The sequence below is a fragment of the Siphateles boraxobius genome, unplaced genomic scaffold (genome assembly GCF_051911475.1).
Source record: "Siphateles boraxobius isolate OS27281-9 unplaced genomic scaffold, OSU_SipBor_1 33, whole genome shotgun sequence".
Classification (NCBI taxonomy): domain Eukaryota; kingdom Metazoa; phylum Chordata; class Actinopteri; order Cypriniformes; family Leuciscidae; genus Siphateles; species Siphateles boraxobius.
The window spans coordinates 5,601,516-5,622,399 of NW_027508953.1; the positions used below are offsets into that span (position 1 = coordinate 5,601,516).

A 20,884-nucleotide genomic window follows, 5' to 3' on the forward strand; every position below is an offset into this window, starting at 1 on the left:
GCAAAAAAAGAGAAGATTATGGCTTTAGTGACTATCATAAATACAGATCATTCTGCAAGCCCTATAAAATGTAGTTACCACAAATTTGGTCAAAATCAGGTCTTTTGTCTGCTGACAAATGGGTTTGGCTCAATTATGCTCGCATTCAGAGAAACCTGAGTGTGAAAATGGATCCAATCAATCAAAATTCAAACAAAAAACCTTTGAAGCCATTTCAGTTCCAGTGGTGCCATATTTACTGTGTTTGACATTTGTCAAACATTGTCTATCCAGTTTACAAAGCTCTCCAAGATTAAAGGTGCAAGCACATTGCTGAAATTTCAACAGAATTTCACAGGAAAAAATGTTCATTGTTCATTATCACTAGTATAGTGACGCATGAAGCACAGCTCACAGAGAAGTGACATTCAAACCATCAGTTTCTATTGGTCAGCCTGGCAAATTTACACGACTAACTTGAACATGAGCAAAATCTGCATAGGCAACTCTTACACTCTCAAGCAAAACTCCCAATAGCATGGATTCCTATTGAAATCACTGTAAAAAAGGTTTTATTGGCAATAGTGTAGCAATGCTCACATGCAGGACATCTTCAAACCAACTGAACCAGCTTTCTGTTGGTTAACTGCAAATTCACAATATCATTTGGATCCTGATGCAAAATCTGCATTGGGAATATTTTCATTCTTATGTGAAAATTTTCAGTCGTGTGAATTCCAATTGAAACTGGATTTTGCATGCACAATTACGCTGAGCAATGGTAAACGTTTCCATAATTCAAGAATTGGTCAATTTAGCAAAATGTACAAAAAATGTCTCTCTTCTTAATGCATACACACACATACACACAAAAACACCATTATTACATAGACTTTATTGTGATTAATACATTGATACATAATCTGTTAGGGATCTTTGAGGGGATTAATGACATTTCTTTGAGCTTCCACATGGCCATCAAATACTGGAAGAGCAGAAATGTGCAGGTGGCCCCAGAGGGGCGTCCCGAGTCCTTCAGCTCTACGATCTCACGGCATGCAGAGAGCATCAGACCTTCACAGCACTACGCCTGCTCTGACAACAGACGCGCACAGTCGGGTCAAATGTTTGGGCATGTTTTCAGCTGGCCATAATGACAAATTGGCATCTCTGGGCTTAAACTTCAAGTCATAATACTGCAAAAAGAGCCATTTCCCCATCAATTTTCTCTGTCTCCGCAACTTGTGTTGATGTGCCTCTTTATAAATGTTGCATTACATGCGTTCTCATCGTCGCTGTCATCCATAAGCTCTGGTTGCACCAGTCATTTCATCACCCTCGAACGCCCAGGTCACCTTATATATGGTTCCCAGGTTACCACCGACGAGATGAGCCAGCCTCAAGAGGCCGGTTAGCTGATGAAAACTCCCAGCCGACAACTTCACGTTCACATTGGATTAGCGTTAATGTCGTGTGCATATAGAAATGTTTTTTTTGGACAAATTTACAAGGAAATGTACAACTGAGATTATACTTCAAAGAAAGTAGCGCAAACCATATCACTGTAACACATAACAGCAATATGGGAAGTAGTTATGTACACAGTACACTAATAAAGGTATAAATATATAATTGCTATATGTATTTATATATGTATATATATTCCTTCAGATGCCCCCCAGAAAGGCTTCCTAAAACATGTTTCTCCTGGCGTAACTACAGCACTTCCAGATCGAAGGACTTACAGGAAAGGGCACCACACGTTAATTTGCATGTTACACCACATTTTTACAGCAACACGGTACTGAATATTACATTAAGTAGTGGTGTTTGGTTATATAGAGCCTGTGTGAGCTCACAGACAAGACAATTTAAAAACAAGGGTTTTAAGGTTAGATATTAAAAGTGCTTGAAATAGATGCAATGCTACAGGTGAAGAAGGTAGTAGGACTTAAAACCCAATGTTTTATGACTCCTGGGAAAGTCTGGGGCTACATTTCTTTTGGAAACATTCTGGAACAGCCATTAGTGCCCTTCCTTATCCTCAAGACTAGAGGACCTCAGGCAGCAAATGGGTAAAAATGTGTTCATATGAAACTTTAGTTGGGACACCAATGAAGAAGAACCCACCCATGCTGCCATTTCCAGAAATTAAGTGCAATGTACACTGTTTATCTGCTCTGCCTCTATCAGGGCTTCTTAGGAGCCAAGTGGAGGGTTTACAATCAGTGATGGGGGTCTAGTGATGTGGCCTCGTTACTTCTGTACCGAGTCTGTGAGGTGGTGGTGGTGGTGGGGGGTGTTATTCAAAGGACCATATTTCAATGTCTTGCACATAGAAGTCCTCCGTTTTCGAGAGCATTGGATTTCCAAAGGTCTTACACGAGTGAGTTCTGCCATGATAGAGGTCGCCATCCAACCACAGGCCGAATTCACCGCTAAAAGGAGAAAATAAAAAATATTAGACATTAAGTGAAGTCACTGATAAATGAAGTGTATGGCATTGGCAACTTTTTCTCTTTACATACCATCCCCCACCAAAAGCTAAGGAATCCATATCTCCTTTGATGAAGAACATATTGTCACCAGTCCATTTGAAAACCTAGAAAGGTTCAAGTTACTTAGCAATGTTAACAGTCAAGGCGGGAACAGACAATATACAAAGACATACAATAAATAAATATATACTGTATATATATACACACACCTATATATATATATATATATATATATATATATATATATATATATATATACACATGCACACACATACACTTTAAATTAAATATTAGATAGAATATAAAAATACATTGTATTACTATCAATGCCTCTAATATACGTTAATAAAACTATAGGCCTACATAACCTTCATCTACACTTAATCTATTCATGTATTCCCACCTCTAAGTCTGGACTGAAGCTGAAAACGAAGGTCTCTCCGGTGCCATAGAAGCCGTCACTGACTTTAAATGGCTCTGAAGCGAGAGCTCCAAACAGCTACCAAAAATAAGCCAAAAGATTGTTTGAATATTTGATGAACTTCATGCTGTGAAACCTATGATTTAGAGAACTACAGAATATTCACAATCTACACATACAGATTTCCGATACAATTATGTAAAACCATACACTTCAGCTAAAACCCAAAAGCTCAAGCATACCTGTCCATCACTGTCCTTGATCACCATGAGAACCGGGGAGTCCTGGCTCTGCATGGTGCGATACAGGCTCTTGATGCTCATGCCGTGTTTGGACGTGCTGAACGCCAGGGACCAGGGATAGCCGATCGTCCTGGGTGGGAGGTGCTTGGCCAGCTGGAGATTGAGGTAAAAAGTCAGAAGTGAGTATAGAAAAGCCCCCAAAAGATCAGAAAAGTACAGAAAAGGCACTTGGTAAGTAACTTTAAAGTAAAAGTAAACTAAAAAATAAGGGCCTCTGGGAGCCAATTATACAACTGAAATACCACAGGTAGACAATGAAAATGTCATGGAAATCCCATGAGCACTATCTAACAGATGAATGAGTGGTTCCTTACTCAATAGTGCATCAGAGAATAATATGATTAAGTCAACATAGACATGGACCAAAATAAACCATAGCTTGCCTTCTCGATTTGATCGGGTTGCAGCAGGTCACTGGGCTCGTTCAGACTGGGCCTGAAAGATTCGGGTTCTGGGTCGATCTTCACCATGTGTTTGGAATTCACCTCTTCCTTGGTTGTGATCTGATTAAAATAAAGAAAAAAGGACTGATAAACATAGTCCCATCATTTGCTTTCCCCAAAATTTCACAAATATTGTCTTACATTGAGAGCACAACTATGTGGTTAAGCCTCTATATTTATGGTCCGCTTTCTTTTGATCTATCTACTACAGTATATATATCTATATCTATCTATCTATCTATCTATCTGTACTGCAGGTAAATGGAATCATCAATATCAGATAACATAATCTGAGCTATCTATAATGCTATATAAATAGCACTCTCAAAGTAAGAAAACACCAGCAAAATTTTGAAATAGTATCACGTCCAGTCAAAGAGGGCATCATAAACAGTACAGCTCAATAAAAAGAAAGTCGCACTACAGGATGTGAGGAGTGAAGCTTACATCGACACACATTTATCAGGCTTTAAATCTATCTGGTAATGTGTGCTTCTACATCAGTACAACCTAACTGATGTAGACAGAGGAAGATGGATGGATGGAGAACAGCGAGATTTGGCTGGCAGGAGAATGTTAAAAAGGGTCTTACTTTGGGAAGGCTTATCTCTCAGGTTAAGGAATGAAAAGTATAACTGTAGTTAAGCTCAGGGATAAAGGTTAGCAGGAAAACAGGGTAGTTCCCCAACAGCAATGCAGACCAAGGCAAATATCCAAGGACCACATGACAATTTTCCATCCACAAACATCAGACTTTGAGCTGATATCTGTTTGTTTTTTTGTATAGTTATAACAATGTGTTCAATAAAGCCTCGCATTCTTGGATGTTTGCACTGTTTTCATGTTAGCAGGGAATATGGTTAGTAAGACCTCTTCAACACACTTTCAGGAATGGTTTTTCCTTTAAAATCAACATGAAATGACACTCACAATCCATTTTACGCCAATCATACAAGCTTGACCACTTATTTAATTCTGGCTAATGTAATAACTATTAGAAAGTCTGCATTTCCTACAACAATTACCCTCCTATAGTGACTATATAGTTAAAGGGATAGTTAACCGAAAAAATTAAAACTGTCATCAATTACTCACCCTCATGTCATTCCAAACCCATTAGACTCGCACTCAATCTTCAGAACACAAATGGTCAGGTTTATATGCTAATAAAATACTAAATTAAATCGGTTCATCATATAAAGCAATCATGTCTCCTCGGACTTCGATTAAACTGCTTGATTCTTTTGTTTTTTTTTACAATCTCTTTATGAACGTTTTGAAGCTTCAGACTTTTGGGTGAATAGACTTTCAAGGAGAGACAGAAATCTGAGATTTCATTAAAAAAAATAACTTCATTTGTGTTCTGAAGCTGAACAAAAGTTTTATGGATTTGGAAAAACATGAGGGTGAGCAAATTATGACAATTTTCATTTTTGGGTGAACTAACCCCATTTACCATCAACACAGCCTTGGTGACATCAGGGGGAAAGGTGGAGCAAATTATTATTGTTATAATTTAAAAATAAATAACTGATATAATAATATAATTTATAATGTAATTGTAAGTTATTACATTTTGATTAAAGAGTACATAAATGTCAAGATGCAGTGACGAATCAGCAACAGGACCAATTTATTAATAAATAAAATCAATTTTATTGTAATTTCATGTTGACTTTAATAGTGTGATGAATGCTGACTGAAGATTAAGTCAGAACAAGCACTGCAGTCAAATGCATCAACTTTGCGTTTGAATACTTGATGAAACCCTTCTGGAAGGGTCTCTGGGGGACAGCAAGTGTCTAATTACTATGAAACTTTATTTGCTTTATTTATTGCTTCCTCATTTTCAAGTCGTTGAAAACTCATCCTGTCATCCAGATATCCAATTTCAGTACTACTGCAGAAACTCTATCAGCCTTTAAATGTCATCTCATATAAAAACGGCTATATCTCAACTCAGGGCCAGTTTTATTATTCCACACTCCACATAAAGACCAGTGCAATCTGCTGATCAAGGGGAACAAATTCTGTAATACAGACAGTAATGCATTCTTATTTAGATCAAACAGTAGAATAGTCCTCTTTTATTCGATTTGTGAAAAATCTGATATTGGTAGATTCATACGTGATGATACTCTGACAGTAATTGTCAGTTCATGTTGTAGTTAATGTTCCTTGATCGGCAGACATGATGTGGCCTTTGTGATGGTTTGTGTGGAGTTGAGCGTGTGGCACCTGAAGACGTTTGCAGAGCGAGCGCAGGTCCTCACTCTTTAGAGCATCTATCCGCCGGTAATACTCAGTCACAGAAACTACCTAATGCACAGACAGAATAGTGGTGTAGCATGAGAAACAGCCCAACACCGAAGAATTAGTATGTGAGGGAAGAGAAGTTACGTAACACACTTCTCTTCTTCTTAAACTGATCAATTGGAAATGGAGGAAGGTACATGTTAGTAAGATCAAGACATTTACTTTCTTTGCACAACCTAAATGAGAAATCCAAAACAAAAACTGCAATATATAACCACTAAATGACTGAGAAAAACACTTTAATTCCCTCTTGACCCATGTGTGTACGCAGACAGCTGCAGTCAGGTCTCATGCGCCGTGAATCAGTTTAATCTAACAGGATTCACCTGACGAGATCAAACAGCACCATCTCAAAGACAGATCACACGTCACCGAAAAGACATCTGCAATGTCCACAGACCAGCTGCTCAGAAGTATGTCATGCCGCAAAGCAACATAAAACAGTGTTTTCAAAGCTGAAATATAGAATTTTACACTATGACATGGGTGGAACAAGAGATGTGGCAATGGGTCAGTTGTCTGCATACATTTTTTCTCTAATATATTTATTATTTTGAAGTATTATGCATTTATGAAGCATATTTGCTCTCATCTGCAATCCATTCCAGAGATATCACATAATAAAATGTAAGCATATGCATATAAAAATCACATCGCCCAGAACTCTTTGGTCCTCCTATAGATTTAAAGGAATAGTTCACTTAAAAAAATAAATATTCTGTCATCATTTACTCACCCTCAAGTTGTTTCAAACCTGTATGAATTTCTTTCTTCTGCTGAACACAACATTTTGAAGAATGTCAGTAACCAAACAGTTAATGGACCCCATTGACTTCCATAGTATTTGTTATCCTACTATCTTATTACCAACATTCTTCAAAATATCTTCCTTCCTGATTAGCAAAAGAAACAAATGTATACAGGTTGAAACAACTTGAGGGTGAGTAAATGATGACAGAATTTTCATTTTTAAGTGAACTATTCCTTTAATTTGCCCCTCATAACCAAATCCCTATCCCAGAATGGCATCCTAGAAATGCCATTGGGTTTAACTAAAGCATGCTTTAGCATATGCAATCTATGCATAGGCTACCAGGCTAACGCTCTTAACATGTTTTTGCAGCTTTCATCATAAAAACAGCCAAGTACAGTGTTCTTCTGAAGAGAAAAAAAGCTCTTCTCGTGTAACTATAATAAGGAGGTCGTATTTCGATAATGAAATCAATGTTAGTCGAAATTAATTTCGACTAATGAAAAATAACGTGTGCGTTGCTGCACAAAGAAGAAAAAAGTCTGTTCTGTTTACATCGTCACGCGTTTTCAACACAGATGTCAACAAGGTAAAATAGACTTGCGTTCAAAGCAACAAGACGCAGCGCAGCGGAAATATGTGCGTTCAGTTTACTCTCTCGTCGATTTGTTATCATGTTTGTTATAAACGTAACAACACAAAACTTTTAAAAGGCGACACTCGAAGAATTCATTTTTCTTTTGCGGAAAAAACTACCCACAATGCGGTTTGATTAATTTGTCGCAAAACTGCGGTAAACATATGATACGAACGAAACATTAACGTAACGTTAGGATAATATATAGTAAGTGCACTGTATACAACTGCATAGTATAAGTATGCTAGGCTACTGCAAAAAGTGTCTGCACTGCAGACGTTACTGTAAATCACTAAGCCTAGAAAGCTACAGAGCTTGATACATAACCACACTCCATATGCATGTCAAGTGCACTTCAGCACTCATCCACACACACAAACATTAGAACCACAGGGCTCGTTTTTTTTACCAGGCCAAAGCTGTATTTGGGCGTCAGCTGACATCCCTCCTTAATTCTTCTGGAGAAAAACATCAATTCTGGTGAAAGCCCCAAGAAATGCAGCTGTATATCCAATATTTAGTATCCACGTGGACTCACTGAGGTACAGACACTTTTAGAAGTGAACTAGAGGCTTTGTGCTGTTTATATCCCACAGGGACCAATAGGATGGCAGGGCAGCAGAAAAGCATGAACTCATGTGGCCTCCCCTCTGGCCAGCCCAGATAAGAGGCTGCACAGGGCTTGAGTCATATTTTATAAATAATAGCCAAATAGCTATCTGGAAGATATTATAAATAAAAATGCATATTTATGTAGCCTAAAAAAATGGCTTGGTGAGAGCCGGAAAAATAAAATAAAAACTATATATATATAGCTTAGCTATCAGTTAATGCATTTATGTATCTTATAGCAAATATCCTACTGAGAATCAGCTAAATAAAAAAATTAGAAAATGTTAAAGATAAGGTTTTGCTATCTGGATCGTCACTATAGGGCAATTAACTATTTTTGTCTTTATCTTCGTGGAGTTTTCACACTCTATTATCTTGACTATAATGCATAATCCACATTTATCAGTCAGATGGTCTTGCTCACTGAAGTCTATAAGTGGTTTAAGAGGGATGATGAAATGATTGTGTCCATTTGCAGACAAACACTCAATACAGAAACAGCCAAGCCAAACACACATTACAATGAAAAGACATTACATACCAGTTCATCACATCCTTTGAAAGGAAAAGATGTCATTATGAAAATAAGACACTGCAACAAGATATTAAATAGACATTGACTGGCAACAGGAACACGCATGCATTCATACTTAATGTTATTATGTGCATAAACATGGTTGAAGTGGCTGAATAGGACAAAAAATAAATAAAAAGACACACATACACACACACACGGTCCAATGCTGCTGTGAATAACAGGCTCATGTGTTCGGGAGAGAACATAAACATCACGTAAGCATATTCATGTCACATGACAACACAACTGCAACAAAAACATCAGCCTAATTATTAAAGCCACACAATACACACATTTCAATTAAAAACACATGCATGAATTAACATCAGTATTAATATTTATGACAATCAAATAAATCACATTATAAATCATTAAAATTGTAATATTTAAATATATTGCATGAATGCATGAAATACTTTCTAGTTTTTTAGTCATTAACTTAGAATTGACAATTAATAGATGATTAATCTATTTATTTATTTATATGTATTATTAGAGGTTAAGGATTTTTATCTTACAGTAGTTGTTGTTCATACCTCCCAGTCCTTGAACGTGATATCAGGCACTGGTTTGTCGTGCTCCCCGCTTTCAGCATCCTGGTTCTTTTTAACCACTACAAACCCAGGCTCTCGGGTCACTCCGCTCAGCCCTTCACCGTACACATCAGGGGTCCACTGGACAAAGAACGCATACAGGTGGTCCGACCTACAGGAAACACACACAAAATACTGTAGGTATAGGGTTTATCCTGTGTATGACAGCTTGTTTAGATTTAACACAAGATGAGTCCAGATCTTTATTCACGTTGGCATCCTAATGCTTTAAAATGAGATGTTTTCCAGTTGCCTATTAATAAAATACTGTGCGCTAATGCCCATGACGGTTTGATGTGTTTTTTACTAAATGAAAAATAAAAAGGAAGCCTATGGAGCTGAAATTAAGATATGGTAACAGGCGTTTCGTTTCAGACACATGCTGCAAGCGGTAGACCAATTACAACAGACTGGGTCAACTGACCAATCAGAGCAGAGAGTCTAGCGGAAAGGAGGGGTTTAGAGAGACTGAATCTCTAACTAACCGTTTTTAGACTAGTTGAGAAGTAGTTCTCGTCTCTTTGAGAAGTTTTTTGATAGTGGATGCATGTAAACCTAGGAGACCTCCGCAACAAAATTAGGAACCCTTTAAAATAGCACAATAGGAGCACTTTAAAAAAATTGCATGGACAAGTCATGGAAATCTGTATAGTCTCTCTACAGGATAGGATAGGACTTTTTCTAATGTTTCTTATTTTAGTCAGAAAGTGTAGGAACCTTGTGTAAAGCGCCATACATTATAATACAAATGTTTTGTATAAACAACTTGAGTGTACGGCTGCTGTATTTTTACAATTTTGTATAAAAAACTTAAAATAGGGTCCAGGGGCCTCATTTATAAACTTTGCGTACGCACAAAAGAAGGCGTACGCCGCTCTCTACGCAATAATTGGTATTTATAAAAAGCAAACTTGACGGTAAAATGTGCGGTCCTTCACGCAAGCTCTGACCCAGGCGTACGCACAAAAACGGGGGAAATGAGAAATGGCGACACCGTCGGCAGATGGAAGAAACACGTGAAAGTGTGTGAAACTGTAGACCGCTGTGTAAAATAAATGGCAATACTGCCTCTCATAAATAACACGAAGACTTCACAAAGCAAGTCTTACAATTAACAGCCTACACGAACACCCGTTTGATCGATCTGCAACAGAAATGCAAATTAACACATATTTGCAAAAAGAAAAGTGAAATATGTTCTGCAATAATATTGGCATGTTATAATTCATCCTCATACCGTAAATAAGATGGTAAACAGAACGAAATAATGTACAAAACTGATATTCTCGCCAATGTGTCCGTCTGGCGGAGCAGATATAGATGCAATTAGATAGTCAGTCAGATAGATAGATAATTAGATAGATAGATAGATAGATAGATAGATAGATAGATAGATAGATAGATAGATAGATAGATAGATAGATAGATAGATAGATAGATAGATAGATTATTTGTCCACTGGGGAAAGTTTTTTCATAGTAAAAATGTCTTTTTTTAAATGTCGGTGTCCCCCGGTGTCACACTCTGGCGATGGAGCGCTAGACGCTTTTTTGCCTCGACTTTGATGTCCGACCATTTCTTTTTTATTTCGGCCACAGTCCGAGGTTGTGAGGCTACAGCATTTACGGCGTCTGCAACCTTTTGCCACTCAAGTGCCTCTTTGGCATTAGTAATGCCCACACTGTGCCCTCCAAACAACATTTTTCTCCTCTTTTCCACCTCGCCAACGATAACTTCTGCTTCACATTGAGTGAAGTTAAGTTTTTTTGATTTCCTCTCTGTGTTTTCCATGATTTCGCAATCGATGAATATTAACTTGTGGGCGTTTCACGGACTATTTATGGGCAACTATGGGCGTGACATAAAGCCGCAAACTTCCGACGCATAAGTTGTGATTTATAAAAACAAACTTGACGGGAAAATTTGCGCACCTGCACGCAAACTCTGACCCATGCGTTCGAACGTTTTGGAGATGGAGCAGTTTGGCGACACCGATGGTGAACAGGAGTTAAATGCCTCTCACCAAGAGGCAAGATTTCACTCACCAAGCCTGAAGCAAACGTCCAACCCTTCTTAAATGTGCGCGCCAGCGAGCGCGTTGGGCCGTTTAGTGAAACCAAACTGACGCAGCCTATCTAAAACTGTAAATCTTCATTATAAGTCCTAATCATAAATACATTGCATGTTCACAATAATAGTTTAAATAAATTATAGAATGATTCAAACTATGTTTTACTTCTGATATAAACATTTAGATTAAATATGCCAATCTCATTAATGGTGTTAAACACTTAAACTACATGAAATCATTAAAGTTACAACATTTGTATATTCAATAAATATAAATATTTGTTGTGAATGCAATGCTTTTGAACACTTTTCCTCTGGCATGCTATGTTTTAATGTTTTAACTACAGAGATTAATTGCTTATCATGATAATAGCAGATTGTCTGAGAAAATAATTTTGTGCAAATAATGTACAACAAGGTCTGTCTTTTTCCATTAAAAATATAAATCAATTAAAAATACTATTTGGCCAGTGGAAAAGATTGAGAAAACCTTTATCTGAAATGTATTTTACACTATTTGATTTATTTATTCAAAAACAAGGAAAGGATAGGCTATTAAATATTTTTTTATTAATGACATCCGTATTTAAAATTTTCGTAATGTATGGTACCGTTAAACATGTTATCAAGTGGATGAATAATCATATGCAAATGATATGCAGATGAGGATATGCATAGTAAGTAAGGGGTTGTAAGCTCCATTTATGGTTGTTTCAGGGAGGAGACGCATGTGCGCACAATCTTCCGCTAACTGGGATTTATAAAGTGAATTCTGCGCAGGTTGCTGGTGTACGCACGGTTTTATGAGTCTGAATATTTTTTTGCGTACGACATTTTTGGCTTTCGGGCGCACGTACACTTTTAGTAAGGATCCTATGCAGAGTTTTATAAATGAGGCCCCAGGTCTATACTGACATCTGTAACGATCACCAGCTGGGGTGCCCCTGAGAGTCACCAGAGGGCACTCCACACCAGACTGATCACTTCACAAAACTACAATTCCCATAATGCTTCATTCCTGGGACTGATTGCACACACACCTGCACCTCATTCAGACTCTCCATATAAGCCACACTCAAACAGAAGTTCAGGGCGAAGTATTGCATTGCCACGGCCTGTAATCACTGAGCGTTTTTCCCTATCTTGCTGATCTATTTGCTGACCTTGGATTGTTATCTCACTACTGCCTGTTTGCTGCCTGTCTTGACTTGGATTCCCCTGGATTATTGTTTACTGCTGCCTGCCCTGATCTTCTGCCTGTTACCTGACTACTCTCTGTGCTTGCTCTCTGAATTCCCTGTTTCGCTGTTTCTTGACCCCTGCCTGTTTGACGTTTCTTCATTAAAAGCTGCAAATGGATCCTACTGAGTCTGCCAATTCATAACAGAATACTTCGCCACTTCAGATCCAGCAGCCGAGAAGAAACCAAGACCCACCATGGAACCACTAATCAGTCTCTTCCGCCTCAGCCAAGGTAACCGATCTATAGAGGAATATGTTGAAGAATTTAGTGAGCTCTGCCATGGGGTAGACTTGGACGATGCAGTCTTAAAGGATAGTTTCCGACATGGGCTTGAGGACATGTTAAATTATCTCATGCCTGACAACACCCCTCAATGGACTTTATGTCAATATATTGAATTTGCCCTGAGGATAAGCGGCTCATCCTTTTCTGTGGGCCCTGTGGATGAGGGTTCCCATGAACTTCTAACACCCGTTGAACCAGAGTTCTGCTACACCTCAACTGACTCCCCGGACTCTCGTTACGTCTTAGCAGAATTCCCCGAGCCCTCTACTGCTGAGGGGGCGGATCCAGAGACTGTTCAAGCCGCGTCGGCCACGTCCAGCCAGAGCTTCACGTCGGCCACGTCCAGCCAGAGCTTCACGTCGGCCACGTCCAGCCAGAGCTTCACGTCGGCCACGTCCAGCCAGAGCTTCACGTCGGCCACGTCCAGCCAGAGCTTCACGTCGGCCACGTCCAGCCAGAGCTTCACGTCGGCCACGTCCAGCCAGAGCTTCACGTCGGCCACGTCCAGCCAGAGCTTCACGTCGGCCACGTCCAGCCAGAGCTTCACGTCGGCCACGTCCAGCCAGAGCTTCACGTCGGCCACGTCCAGCCAGAGCTTCACGTCGGCCACGTCCAGCCAGAGCTTCACGTCGGCCACGTCCAGCCAGAGCTTCACGTCGGCCACGTCCAGCCAGAGCTTCACGTCGGCCACGTCCAGCCAGAGCTTCACGTCGGCCACGTCCAGCCAGAGCTTCACGTCGGCCACGTCCAGCCAGAGCTTCACGTCGGCCACGTCCAGCCAGAGCTTCACGTCGGCCACGTCCAGCCAGAGCTTCACGTCGGCCACGTCCAGCCAGAGCTTCACGTCGGCCACGTCCAGCCAGAGCTTCACGTCGGCCACGTCCAGCCAGAGCTTCACGTCGGCCACGTCCAGCCTGAGCTTCACGTCGGCCACGTCCAGTCTTCGAGCAAGAGCCAGAGCCAGTCTTCGAGCAAGAGCCAGAGCCAGTCTTCGAGCAAGAGCCAGAGCCAGTCTTCGAGCAAGAGCCAGAGCCAGTCTTCGAGCAAAAGCCAGAGCTTCCTTCGCCGCTGACGCCATCCAGCACAGAGCCCTCGCCGCTGACGCCGTCCAGCACAGAGCCTTCGCTGCTGGTCCCGTCCAGCACTGAGCCTTCGCCGCTGGTCCCGTCCAGCACTGAGCCTTCGCCGCTGGTCCCGTCCAGCACTGAGCCTTCGCCGCTGGTCCAGCCAGAGATGATCCCGGACAAGATGGCCGCCTCCGAACCGGTGTCTACGGACAAGATGGCCGCCTCCGAGCTGGTGTCTACGGACAAGATGGCCGCCTCCGAGCCGAGTCTACGGACAAGATGGCCTTCGTCACAGAGTCTGTTCCTGTTCCTGAGCCGGTGTCTGTTCCTGTACGGGAGCCAGTGTCTGTTCCTGTGTCTGTTTCTGTTTCTGAGCAGGTATCAGTTCCTAGTCCTGAGCCAGGGTCTGTTGCAGAGCAACTGATGACTGTTCCTGGGTGGATTCCTGCTCCTGTTCCGTGGCCGCCCGAAGGGAGGTCTCCGCCATGGCCACCCGAAGGGAGGTTTCCGCCCTGGCCACCTGAAGGATTGTCTCCGCCGTGGCCGCCCGATGGGTCATCACCACCGTGGCCGCCCGAGGGTTCTTCACCGCCGTGGCCCCCCGAGGGTTCTTCACCACCGTGGCCGCCCGAGGGTTCTTCTCCGCAGTGGTCTCCTGCACAGCCCGCTCCGCCCTGGCCATCCGTTTTACCGCAGTCTGCAGGTCCTTTTCCGCTCCACGGACCTGGCCCTCCATCCCGCCCCCGGATCTGCCTCCGCTCCACCTCCCTCCTGGACTGTTTTTGGAGCGTCTGGAAGCCGCTCTTTGGGGGGGGGCTATGTAACGATCACCAGCTGGGGTGCCCCTGAGAGTCACCAGAGGGCACTCCACACCAGACTGATCACTTCACAAAACTACAATTCCCATAATGCTTCATTCCTGGGACTGATTGCACACACACCTGCACCTCATTCAGACTCTCCATATAAGCCACACTCAAACAGAAGTTCAGGGCGAAGTATTGCATTGCCACGGCCTGTAATCACTGAGCGTTTTTCCCTATCTTGCTGATCTATTTGCTGACCTTGGATTGTTATCTCACTACTGCCTGTTTGCCGCCTGTCTTGACTTTGATTCCCCTGGATTATTGTTTACTGCTGCCTGCCCTGATCTTCTGCCTGTTACCTGACTACTCTCTGTGCTTGCTCTCTGAATTCCCTGTTTTGCTGTTTCTTGACTCCTGCCTGTTTGACGTTTCTTCCATTAAAAGCTGCAAATGGATCCTACTGAGTCTGCCAATTCATAACAACATCTAAATCAACCACAATGCATGTCTGTAGTCTGATATACCACTTTCCTAGATTGCTCTCCTCAATTTATAATGGTATATGTCAACAGCAACTTATAGGTGATTACGCCATGTTGACAGTGTTGAAACCCTGTCCTGTAGTCCTGCTAACAAAAGGCACTGATGTTGAGAGATAATTTACATAGAACTGCAACCATAAACACACACATACAGACATGCACAAGCTCAGACACACATAGGCCAACACACGATGACCTGGTCATGGACAGATTTGGATGAGATACATCCAGGCGGCTCATGGGACACGTGGCAAAGCTTACAGCCTAGGAGAAGTACGCAAGTACGTGTTTTTCAGAGCAGTGTTTTTCTTCACTTTGCGGTTCAGTAATGATAAAATGGACCATTGTCATATCTCAAATGGATCATGAGACTGGCCAGCAAACTGGGTCAGACAACAGTAGAGCAGTTTTTTGTGCGGTCCTTCCCATAGCCACATCTCTGATACTTAATGAGACATCTTATCCATGGATGCCACCCTGGCACGAACGCAGACTCTGTTTGTGTGAGTCTAATGGGTCAAGATGGAGGTTGTAAACCATGTGTGAACTATAGAACTCTCAAATACAAAGTTAAATCACAAAAACCAAACATGCAAAATAAACACCATAGGTCAAATGAGCGGAAATGTCAGAAGACTAAACAAAGTCAAACAGACACAGGGTGAAATTACGCTTCTTCACACATCACAGAAAGCAAACGTTTTGCAGTCCAAAGCAATTTTTCAAACGTCATATTCGATTTTCTTTTATGATCATAAATATGGCATCACATTACAGACTCATCTGTTCGAGATGATGTAGTTTTAGAGAATTATATTGATTTATTGCTCCAGGAAAAACATTGATCCATGCATAATTCAGTTTGGAGATGAAAACACACATATGCAGCATGCAAATCTCTCTTAATTCTGTCTGACTGTGGCTGAATAGCTGTATTATACAAAAGTAACAGATTCTGTGATGGATTACATAAGGCTTTGCTTTTGCACATTCAGATTAGTAGGTCAGGTAATTAGCCTCAGTCATTTCTAGTGTCACCAGATAGATCTCATTCCCAGAAAGACTAAATACTGACACAGGATAAACTAGAAGATTCATGTAGTTAGATTCTTAATCATAAGCTCAAGCTAACCCTCATGCCATGTCATCTTAAACATATTATTCTTATATTTTTATATAAAAGAGCTGCTATGCATAGACTCCCTGCCCACGTCACCAAGTCCATTTATTGAAACCATCGCTTTTTGTTTTGACATCACATGTAAAAAGTTTAGCCAATATGTAAAGAGGTTTCAAGGAGGACTTACAAGTAAAGCAGCAAAAACAATCCATTTAGGATCATAGACAGGGTGAAAAAACGATAACCGCAAAACTAAATCACTGTTTTTTTGTGCATGAAAATACACTCATATAAGTGGACTTCAAAAGTTTGGGGTTGTTAAGATTGGTCAATAATTTTTTGAACGAAGTCTCTTATGTTCACCATGGCTGCATTTATTTGATCAAAAATATTGTGACGTATTATTACAATTTAAAACTCAATTCTTCCGTGTCACATGATCCTTCAGAAATCCTTTTAATATCCTGATTTGGTGCTTTTTTAAACATTTTTATTATTATCAATGTTTGAAAACTTTCACCTTTATTTCTGGCACTTTAAAAAAAATGCAGATTGTTTCAAAACAGCTTTACAGTAATATACAGTAATGTATTCATTACATCATGTATTCATTACTTAAATGAGGTTATTTTTTCTGTCTTAAATTAAAACATTGTTTAAATTAATGCATTATTAGCGAACCACATGATTTGTATAATGTACATTTCTGAAAACCATAACTTGGACACAGTCACCTCTGATAACAGATCACTCTAAATTGTAATGTAGACATGCATTTTCTGTTAAGCTGCCTTAAAACAATATGTATTGTGAAAAGCGCTATACAAATAAATGTGAATTGAATTGAAAATGATGATTCAATGATGCAAAAATAATTAAATTCTGCAGTAAAGCAGCTCTAAAAAGATAATAGTACACAGTCATTATTCAACTGAAATCAGATCAGTGCTGATTCAGTTCCGTTCAATAACTGTGTAAAGATCATCAAATATGAAATTAATTCAATTCAGTTCTGCAGAAAACAGTGGTGTCATCATCATCCAGCTCAGTTCAGTTCTCATCCAATACTGTCAGTGAAGTCAAATCAATAATATTGCTGAATACTAAGTGTCCCCAACTAAGCAAGCCAGAGGCGACAGTGGCAAGGAACCCAAACTCCATCATTTGACAGAAATGGAGAAAAAAACCTTGGGAGAAACCAGGGGCGGAGTTACGGATGGGCATGGGTGGGCCGAATGATTGTGATTTTGCTTAGTAAGTGATGTAGCTTTATAGTGGACTCTCTCCTCTCCTGATTTGTTCTTTGTTTAAATTTTTCCACGTTGTGGCATGTGTCATGAATGCAGGGATCGGTCTATCAATTTCTTTTCTACCAAAATGAGGCTGGTTGTAAAACATGGGGTGATGCAAATTATTCCGGCCCACCCATCATCCATTTTTTGTAGAATGTTTTAAAAAACATACTACACCTGAGTCTGGAGCAGTAAATGTGTAAACAATTCCATTTTAGCAGAACAGGAAGGTGACATTTAAAGTGGAGTGCAGCCAAACTGGGAATAGCACTGACCTCTCAGAAGGAACAGCGAACCAGTACTCGTGTTTCCTGTCTCTTTGGGCGTACTGCAGCATGGAGGCACTCGCGTGGGAAACAAAGGTCTTCCGCATGGCTCTGCCAACACGCAGACACAGGAACTTGTGCGACTTGGACTTCTCCTTGCCTTTGGGCAACGGCACAACTGGGACAGGAAACAAACAGCACAACTGCACCTGTTTTTCATAGTCATCTCAGCGTGTAAAACTAAAACATGAATCTTGCATCCCATTTTAATGAATCTATATTGTAGCATATTTATGTACGCTGGATGCAGCATATGCTAAATAAGATGTCATGTTAGAGTTAGCTGATGTTATTAGAGTGCTGGAGAGAAATAAATAAATGGAGCAGATTAAATCTGTGGATCTCCCGCAAGATTAACTGAAAATGTATCTTTCAGCATATTTTTCAGCCACATCCTCATTAGACTGCAGCAGTGATACAGCAGGATCAAATGGAGGCTGACACTTCAATATATTTGTTAGTTATGTTATGTCATCAAGGATTGAATGTCTTTTATATAAGCAATAGCCTTGGGGAGAGAGAGCTACAATAAGAAGTAAGCTTAAAGTCAACATGAAACATTGCAACTCATTTTTACTTGCATTTTTTGTTAGAAATTCAGAGTAAAAAAAAAATATTATTCCTTTATGAAACACCACTGGCACCCATTTTTTGGGTGCCAGTTTTTCTCACTGCTTTTCAGATTTATCGCTACATGCTATTTTTGCTGTAGCCTTAAGAGATGCACTGAAACTTTATAATATATTTATAAAACCATACTTTGTTACATGTTTAATAAATATAATAATAATAAAAAAATATAAAATATATATATATATACATATATCACTATATATAGACCATATTTTAATGACCGAATATAAATAATGATTATTGGAGGAACATTGTTAACTGATGAATCAGGTACAAATTTAACTGATGAATCAGATACAAATAAGATCATGTAATGGTGTCAAATTTGATTTCATGTTGACTTTAACACATGTGCTAACAGTAGGTTACCTTCCTCTGTACTCTGTCTCTCATCTGCTCCAAGCTCAACAGCTGCTGTGAAATCATTGGACATCTTTTGTTCTCCTTCCTTCATATCACTGGTCGACTGCATAGTCTGAGCTTCCACGCTCTTCTGTGACTCATGGGCTTTTGCAAAATCCTCAACAGCCTCAGTGTCCGAACAAAGCGACTCAGATGTGGTGCGTGACGTGGCCACATCTGCAGGTTGGTCCCTCATTACATTCTCCAGAACGTTCTCAGACAGCACCTCATTGGATAAACCTGTGGCATTCAGACTCTGCTCAATGCCACTATCCCTCCATCCTCTTCCCACCGTTCCTGTATTTGGTACAGCTTCTTTTACATCATTCTTGTCAGCCATTGAAGATTCTTCAGTGGTTGTGGCGGCCTGGTTGATGGTTTGCACAGATTCAGAAGACGCACCAGAGGACTTTATCTGCTGCAGCTCGTCGGAAGATGTTGCAAGGGGATCATCACGGACTGGAGAAAGTTCTGACTCGGTGAAAACGTCTTCAGATAGAGAAGCTTCCGTGCTGCGAGGGGCCGTGCTGGTACTGTCGTTGCCCGTCTCGCGGATTCGGTGTGCCGCATCGCCTGCATTGAGACGTGGTGCCCTCTTGAGATGGCTTACCTCAGGTATTGAAGGCTCAAGCTCTAGATCTCTGCGTCGACAAAAAAAAAAAAACATGACACATTGCTATATGACTTGCATTTTCCCGCTAATGTGATCAAAGTGGTTGTTATCATGTTGCTATGCGGTTGCTAGAGTAATCTAGGGGGTTGGTAGGGTGTTGTCTGATCATATAGGACCAATCATCATATCTGTAGCAAAAATGATGTACAAGTGTCGCTTAAGTAACTTACGGTGGCACGAGCTCTCGGACCCTGATGTCGGTGATCTCCCGGCACATGGCTGCGGACTGCACCTCCTCCAGCGGGCACATGATCCCGTACTCCTCACATCCTCGCTCCTGCACCAGACGGTCCAACTTATGAGGGTCAAACATGACGTTGTTTGGGGTTACCAGCAGCACACCACTTACTATACCCTAAAAGATTGAGAACAGAGGAGAAAGATGGCAATGAAAAATCAGTAGACCATACACTACTCTTTTACATGTCCAGACCTGATCATCACAGTAAAGATCAGTAGGCGACATACTGTTATTGTATATTGATTATTCTGGCCACAAACCATCCACTTAGACAGGAAGAGATCAACATGAAATGCAACTGAAGTTTTGGATTTGGTTTTCATGTACTGTTTAGGGGTAAATCTGAAATCAGTGATACCACAATAACAGGTCAGAATGGAAAATGTAGCCTATATGCATGATTGCTCAGAAAATACTGTAAAAATTTGTGAAAATGTTTGTAGACTTTGTGATCATAATTTCTGTCCGTCCAAAAGTAACAAGTACCATATATTTCACAGACATAATCAGAGGAATATGTATTTATTTATTTTGCAATGTTATTCATTTTAATACATTTTTAAATTTTCAGTACACAATGCCAAGTACACATGCTAGAGCAGAAATTGAATTTTTTATAAATAAAATGTATTTATCTAAATATTTACATCCATACAGAAGTAAATGTTCAGAAATATACAAGAACATTAATACATTAAAAGTTCAGCAAAAAAATATACATACACACACATACACATTTATATATATATATATATATATATATATATATGTATACTGTACACACACACACACACACACACACACACTTATATTTATTTATGTTTTTCCTGAACATACACACTACTTTTCAAAAGTTTGGTAAGATTTTCAAATTTTTACATTTCCTTCTCTTTATCAATGGTAAAAACAGTTGTGCTGCTTAATATTTTTGTGGAAACTGTGACACATTTTTGTTCAGGATTCTTTGATGAATATGCACAGCGTTTGAAATTTAAATCTTTTGTAACAATGTTAAAGTCTTTACAGTCTCTTTTGATCAATTTAATGCAAATTTA

General features: G+C 40.2%; 1 protein-coding gene across 2 annotated transcripts in view; it reads right to left on the minus strand.

Annotated features, from left to right (window-relative positions):
- Positions 1-854: 854 nt before the first annotated feature.
- The window catches only part of oxr1b (oxidation resistance 1b), a 53,691-nt gene continuing 33,661 nt past the window's right edge, over positions 855-20,884 (minus strand). The window contains exons 8-17 of one of the 2 annotated variants that reach the window (XM_077195122.1): positions 19,759-19,943; positions 18,883-19,556; positions 17,830-17,998; positions 9,073-9,241; positions 5,882-5,962; positions 3,584-3,703; positions 3,141-3,293; positions 2,881-2,976; positions 2,508-2,581; positions 855-2,417 (exon numbers count right to left, since the gene is read on the minus strand). In XM_077195122.1, coding sequence (XP_077051237.1) covers positions 2,282-2,417; positions 2,508-2,581; positions 2,881-2,976; positions 3,141-3,293; positions 3,584-3,703; positions 5,882-5,962; positions 9,073-9,241; positions 17,830-17,998; positions 18,883-19,556; positions 19,759-19,943 — 1,857 coding nt within the window. In that variant the 3' untranslated portion in view covers positions 855-2,281. The remainder of the gene's footprint in view (positions 2,418-2,507; positions 2,582-2,880; positions 2,977-3,140; positions 3,294-3,583; positions 3,704-5,881; positions 5,963-9,072; positions 9,242-17,829; positions 17,999-18,882; positions 19,557-19,758; positions 19,944-20,884) is intronic. The other variant, XM_077195123.1, reaches the window with a different exon arrangement.